The 7,121-nt window shown below is 50.0% G+C and overlaps 1 protein-coding gene across 2 annotated transcripts in view; it reads right to left on the reverse strand.

Moving 5' to 3' along the window:
* Positions 1–7,121, reverse strand: part of LOC134610544 (talin-1) — a 180,134-nt gene that overhangs the window by 98,335 nt on the left and 74,678 nt on the right. For both annotated transcript variants that reach the window (XM_063453511.1, XM_063453510.1), the window contains exon 12: positions 1,721–1,822. In XM_063453511.1, coding sequence (XP_063309581.1) covers positions 1,721–1,822 — 102 coding nt within the window. The remainder of the gene's footprint in view (positions 1–1,720; positions 1,823–7,121) is intronic.

The following is a 7,121-nucleotide window of genomic DNA, read 5'->3' on the forward strand; positions in this document are numbered from 1 at the left end:
GTGGCTTATCAAGGAATATGTCCCTCCCTCTCCAAGGAATCCTATTGAGGGAAACATTCCCCACCAGTTGGCAGCTTATCAAGGAATATATCCTACCCTCTCCATGGAATCCTATTGAGGCACACATCCCGCCCCCCCTTTCCCCCTTTCCTCCCCCTCCTCTCCCCCTTTCCTCCCCACCCCTTCTCTCCCCCTTTCCTCCCCACCCCTCCTCTCCCCCCCTCCAGTTGGTGGCTTATCAAGGAATATGTCCCACCCTCTCCCTGGAATCCTATTGAGGGACACATCCCCCTCCCCCCCCCCCCCAAGTTGGTGGCTTATCAAGGAATAGGTCCCACCCTCTCCAAGGAATCCTATTGAGGCACACATTCCCCCCCCCCCAGTTGGCAGCTTATCAAGGAATTTGTCCCACCCTCTCCATGAAATCCTATTCGGGTACACATTCCCCCCCAGTTGGTAGCTTATCAAGGAATATGTCCCTCCCTCTCCAAGGAATCCTTTTGAGGGACACATTCCCCACCAGTTGGCAGCTTAGCAAGGAATATGTCCCACCCTCTCCATGGAATCCTATTGAGGGACACATCCCCCCCGTTGGTGGCTTACCAAGGAATATGTCCCTCCCTCTCCATGGAATCCTATTGAGGGACACATTCCCCCCCAGTTGGTGGCTTATCAAGGAATATGTCCCTCCCTCTCCATGGAATCCTATTGAGGGACACATTCCCCCCCAGTTGGTGGCTTATCAAGGAATATGTCCCTCCCTCTCCATGGAATCCTATTGAGGGACACATCCCCCCCGTTGGTGGCTTATCAAGGAATATGTCCCACCCTCTCCAAGGAATCCTATTGAGGGACACATTCCCCCCAAGTTGGTGGCTTATCAAGGAATATGTCCCTCCCTCTCCATGGAATCCTATTGAGGTACACATTCCCCCCCGTTGGTGGCTTATCAAGGAATATGTCCCTCCCTCTCCATGGAATCCTATTGAGGGACACATTCCCCCCCAGTTGGTGGCTTATCAAGGAATATGTCCCACCCTCTCCATGGAATCCTATTGAGGTACACATTCCCCCCCGTTGGTGGCTTATCAAGGAATATGTCCCTCCCTCTCCATGGAATCCTATTGAGGGACACATTTCCCCCCCAGTTGGTGGCTTATCAAGGAATATGTCCCACCCTCTCCATGGAATCCTATTGAGGTACGCATTCCCCCCCGTTGGTGGCTTATCAAGGAATATGTGCCTCCCTCTCCATGGAATCCTATTGAGGGACACATTTCCCCCCCCCAGTTGGTGGCTTATCAAGGAATATGTCCCACCCTCTCCATGGAATCCTATTGAGGTACACATTCCCCCCCGTTGGTGGCTTATCAAGGAATATGTCCCTCCCTCTCCATGGAATCCTATTGAGGGACACATTCCCCCCCGTTGGTGGCTGATCAAGGAATATGTCCCTCCCTCTCCATGGAATCCTATTGAGGGACACATTCCCCCCCAGTTGGTGGCTTATCAAGGAATATGTCCCTCCCTCTCCATGGAATCCTATTGAGGGACACATTTCCCCCCCAGCTTATTAAGGGACACAATTAGCCAGCTTGCAGATTATCAAGGAATATGTCCCTCCCCCAAGCAGTTTACTGAAGGACACATTCTCCCCAGTTGGCAGCTTATTTAAGGACAGATTGAGGTAGACAAGGTGCGTGAATTCCATAAACAGTACCTTTTTGAGAATGATATCAATGTAGCCAGCGATGAGTTGTGCAATCTGCTCCCCTTCTGTAGTCTGCACAGAGTAATATCCATCCTGGTAGTCACCAAAGTCCTAAAAAAAAGTGAAAAAATACGCTTAGACCCCAGTTTAGTAAGTCAATATGTCCACACAACATACAGTCCAAGTCCAATACTCTGCATTGCGCAGCCCAGGCGGATGCAACAACTTACAGAAAAATTGTTCTGCACTGCGGAATATGCTGGCGCTTTGTAATTATTATTATTAATAATAATAATAATAATAAAAATAATAAAAATAATAATAATAATAATAAAAATAATAATACAAATAATAATAATAAAAATTTCAACATATTTTCAGGATCCCAGACCATAAACAAATTTGTTCTTTATTGCCTGGGATCCTAAAAATATGTTGACAGACAAGCAAGAAACAAAGTTAAGTAGACCCCGAAATCAAACTCTAAACTCTTTGTTCAAAATAAAAAATGATACAATTTCCCAAACCTAACTATGTCTTTTTATCGTTGAATTTCTTAGAATAAAGAAGCCACAGGCACTAAGTACTGTGAAGTATATGTGCGGTGGCAATGAAGGAGTTAATCTGTGTATATGTACGGTGGCAATGAAGGCGTTAATCTGTTTATATGTACGGTGGCAGTGAAGGAGTTAATCTGTTTATATGTACGGTGGCAGTGAAGGAGTTAATCTGTTTATATGTACGGTGGCAATGAAGGAGTTAATCTGTTTATATGTACGGTGACAGTGAAGGAGTTAATCTGTTTATATGTACGGTGGCAGTGAAGGAGTTAATCTGTGTATATGTACTGTGGCAGTGAAGAAGTTAATCTGTTTATATGTACGGTGACAGTGAAGGAGTTAATCTGTTTATATGTACGGTGGCAATGAAGGAGTTAATCTGTTTATATGTACGGTAGCAATGAAGGAGTTAATCTGTTTATATGTACGGTGGCAGTGAAGAAGTTAATCTGTTTATATGTACGGTGACAGTGAAGGAGTTAATCTGTTTATATGTACGGTGGCAATGAAGGAGTTAATCTGTTTATATGTACGGTAGCAATGAAGGAGTTAATCTGTTTATATGTACGGTGGCAGTGAAGGAGTTAATCTGTTTATATGTACGGTGACAGTGAAGGAGTTAATCTGTTTATATGTACGGTGGCAATGAAGGAGTTAATCTGTTTATATGTACGGTAGCAATGAAGGAGTTAATCTGTTTATATGTACGGTAGCAATGAAGGAGTTACTCTGTTTATATATAGAAACATAGAATGTGACAGCAGATAAGAACCATTCGGCCCATCTAGTCTGCCCAATTTTCTAAATACTTTCATTAGTCCCTGGCCTTATCTTATAGTTAGGATAGCCTTATGCCTATCCCACGCATGCTTAAACTCCTTTACTGTGTTAACCTCTACCACTTCAGCTGGAAGGCTATTCCATGCATCCACTACCCTCTCAGTAAAGTAATACTTCCGGATATTATTAAACCTTTGTCCCTCTAATTTAAGGCTATGCCCTCTTGTTGTGGTAGTTTTTCTTGTTTTAACCCCTTCCCAACCGAAGACGAAGATTTTCTGTCAACCTTGTCCGTGCGTTAAGGTCCGTTGGCGGAAAATCTCCGTCATTTACTAACGTTAATGCCAGATTGCTGCGATCGTGAGGTTAACACTGTTGCTGGGTGCCTCGATGTCAGAGGAAGACCAGCAACCGCCAATAGCGCTGTCCCAGCACGTCACATGTCCCAGCAAATGTCACAGCGATCACAGTGCTGCTGGGATTTCTGATCCTCCTCCCTCCACCTCTGTGTGGTTTGAGAAGTGGAGAGAGACGGATCGGTGCTGAAACATTGTGTGTCAATTTAACAAGGGACACTATAGTCACCTGAACAACTTTAGCTTAATGAAGCAGTTTTGGTGTATAGAACATGCCCCTGCAGCCTCACTGCTCAATCCTCTGCCATTTAGGAGTTAAATCCCTTTGTTTATGAACCCTAGTCACACCTCCCTGCATGTAACTTGCACAGCCTTCCATAAACACTTCCTGTAAAGAGAGCCCTATTTAGGCTTTCTTTATTGCAAGTTCTGTTTAATTAAGATTTTCTTATCCCCTGCTATGTTAATAGCTTGCTAGACCCTGCAAGAGCCTCCTGTATGTGATTAAAGTTCAATTTAGAGATTGAGATACAATTATTTAAGGTAAATTACATCTGTTTGAAAGTGAAACCAGTTTTTTTTTTCATGCAGGCTCTGTCAATCAGGCCCGTCGCTACCCGACAGGCAAAACAAGCAACTGCTTGGGGCCCCGAGCTGGCCCGGGGCCCCAAGCAGAGCCGGCGGGGGCATGCGGTCCTGGGGGGCCCGGACTGCTCAGGTCGTCCGGGCCCCACATTCAGTGGGTACATACCGGGTCGCAGGGGGCCCGGTATGTACCCACTGGGCCAGCCTCTTCTCCTGGGGGGCCCAGCAGCCGGTCACCTCAGGGCCCCCCAGAGGCTGGCCCTGCTGACACCCGGCGGGCGCGCGAGGGAGCACTCTCCTCTGAGTGCTTCCTCTTCAGCTCCCTCGCGCACCGTACTGATGCCGGAGCCGGAAGATGACGTCATCTTCCGGCTCCGGCATCAGTACGCGGCGCGCGAGGGAGCTGAAGAGGAAGCACTCAGCCAGGGAGAGTGCTCCCTCGCGCGCCCGCCAGGTGTCAGGAACAGCCAGTTGGGGGAGGACATTTCAGTGAGTGGGGGAGAGGGAGGGAGGAAATTGGAGGGGGGAGGGGGGAGAGGGAGAAAATTTGAGTGGGGGGGAGAGGGAAAAAATTTGAGTGTGGGGGGGAGGGAGAAAATTTGAGTGGGTGGGGGGAGAGGGAGGAGATTTGAGTGGGTGGGGGGGAGAGGGAGGAGATTTGAGTGGGTGGGGGGGAGAGGGAGGAAATTTGAGTGGGTGGGGGGGAGAGGGAGGAAATTTGAGTGGGTGGGGGGGAGAGGGAGGAAATTTGAGTGGGTGGGGGGGAGAGGGAGGACATTTGAGTGGGTGGGGGGCGAAGGGAGGACATTTGAGTGGGTGGGGGGCGAGGGAGGACATTTGAGTGGGTGGGGGGGAGGGAGAAAATTTGAGTGGGTGGGGGGGATAGGGAGGAAATTTGAGTGGGTGGGGGGGATAGGGAGGAAATTTGAGTGGGTGGGGGGGAGAGGGAGGAAATTTGAGTGGGTGGGGGGGAGAGGGAGGAAATTTGAGTGGGTGGGGGGGCGAGGGAGGACATTTGAGTGGGTGGGGGGGAGTGGGAGGAAATTCGAGTGGGTGGAGGGGAGTGGGAGGAAATTCGAGTGGGTGGGGGGGGAGAGGGAGGAAATTTGAGTGGGTGGAGGGGGGGAGGGGGGGGAGGGAGGGAGGAAATTTGAGGGAGTGGGGGGGAGAGGGAGGGAGGAAATTTGAGGGAGTGGGGGGGAGAGGGAGGGAGGAAATTTGAGGGAGTGGGGGGGGAGAGGGAGGGAGGAAATTTGAGGGAGGGGGGAAGAGGGAGGGAGGAAATTTGAGGGAGGGGAGAGGGAGGGAGGACATTTTGGGGGGGGAGAGGAAGGGAGGAAATTCGAAGGGGGGGAAGAGGAAGGAAATTTGAGGGAGGGGAGGGAGAGGTAGGAATTTGAGGGGGAGAGGAAGGGAGGACATTTGAGGGAGGGGGGAGAGGAAGGGAGGACATTTGAGGGAGAGGGAGAGGAAGGGAGGAAATTTGAGGGAGGGGGAGAGGAAGGAAATTTGAGGGAGGGGGAGAGGAAGGAAATTTGAGGGGGGAGGGAGGAAGGAAACTTGAGGGGGAGGGAGGAAGGAAACTTGAGGGGGAGGGAGGAAGGAAATTTGAGGGGGGAGGGAGGAAGGAAACTTGAGGGGGGAGGGAGGAAGGAAATTGGAGGGGGGAGAGGAAGGAAATTGGAGGGGGGAGAGGAAGGAAATTGGAGGTGGGAGGAAGGAAATTGGAGGTGGGAGGAAGGAAATTGGAGGGGGGAAGGAAGGAAATGAGAGGGAGGGGGAGAAGAAGGAAATTGGAGGGGGGAGAAGGAAGGAAATGAGAGGGAGGGGGAGAAGAAGGAAATTGGGGGGGGGAGAAGGCAATGAGAGGGAGGGGGATAAGAAGGAAATTGGAGAGGGGGGGAGAAGAAGGAAATTGACGGGGGTAGGGGGAGATATTGACATCCATCACACACACACACACACACACAATGCACCCCTTGCACACAGAAAAACACACACAAGCAATGCATCCCTTACACACAGCAACACACAATGCACCCCTTCCACACACTCAGTGCATCCCTTACAGCAGTGTTTCCCAACCCAGTCCTCAAGGCACACCTACCAGTCCAGGATTTAGGGGTGACCCAGTTGTGTCTAAGGTGTTTTTTCTTTTTTTTTCTAAAAACACCTTAGACAAAACTGGGTAATCCTTAAATCCTGGACTGGTAGGTGTGCCTTGAGGACTGGGTTGGGAAACACTGCCTTACAGACACACACACTGCATCCCATACATACACAAACTCACCTTGCAGCCCTTACACATACAAACACAGATTCACACAATGCATTCCTTACACACATCAGGACATCCCCCCCCCCTCCCCCTCCCCCTCCCCCTCCCCCTCCCCCCCTCCCCCTCCCCCTCCCCTCCCCCTCCCCCTCCCCCTCCCCCCCACACACACACCCCTGTGAACAAACTCATTGGTGGAACATGAAGGTGGACCCTGGGACCCAGACCTTGAGCTGTGTAAATGGCCCTCAAAAAATGGAGCAGCTTCCCGTTCTCCCAGAACATTGATTTTTGTGACCACAGTTACAGACCGCCTCCAGAGAGCCTGTTCTACACCAGACCAGTGGAGCCAGACGGCAGCTGAAGCCCATCATCATCCTCATCTGGTTGTAAGTAGGCAATCTACTATATTATTCGTGGCACTAATCTCTAATTTACCTCACATTAAAGGGACACTATAGTCCCCAAAACCACTGCAGCTTAATGTAGTGGTTCTGGTGTCTATAGCCTGTCCCTGCAGGCCTTTTATTGTAAACACGGCGGCACTGCTAGTTAACATGGCAGATCATATGGGTGGGGCACTGTGATGTTACATGGGGGGCGGCAAACTTTACTTTTGCCTAGGGCGGCAAAAATCCTTGCACCGGCCCTGCAGACACTGCATCTGGGGGGGGGGCCTCCATGTCCGTTTTGCTTGGGGCCCCCAAATTCCTTCAAACGGCCCTGCTGTCAATCATAGCCAGGGGAGGTGTGGCTAGGGCTGCATAAACAGAAACAAAGTGATTTAACTCCTAAATGACAGTGAATTGAGCAGTGAAATTGCAGGGGAATGATCTATACACTAAAACTGCTTT

Source organism: Pelobates fuscus, chromosome 5, assembly GCF_036172605.1.
Source record: "Pelobates fuscus isolate aPelFus1 chromosome 5, aPelFus1.pri, whole genome shotgun sequence".
NCBI classification, from domain to species: domain Eukaryota; kingdom Metazoa; phylum Chordata; class Amphibia; order Anura; family Pelobatidae; genus Pelobates; species Pelobates fuscus.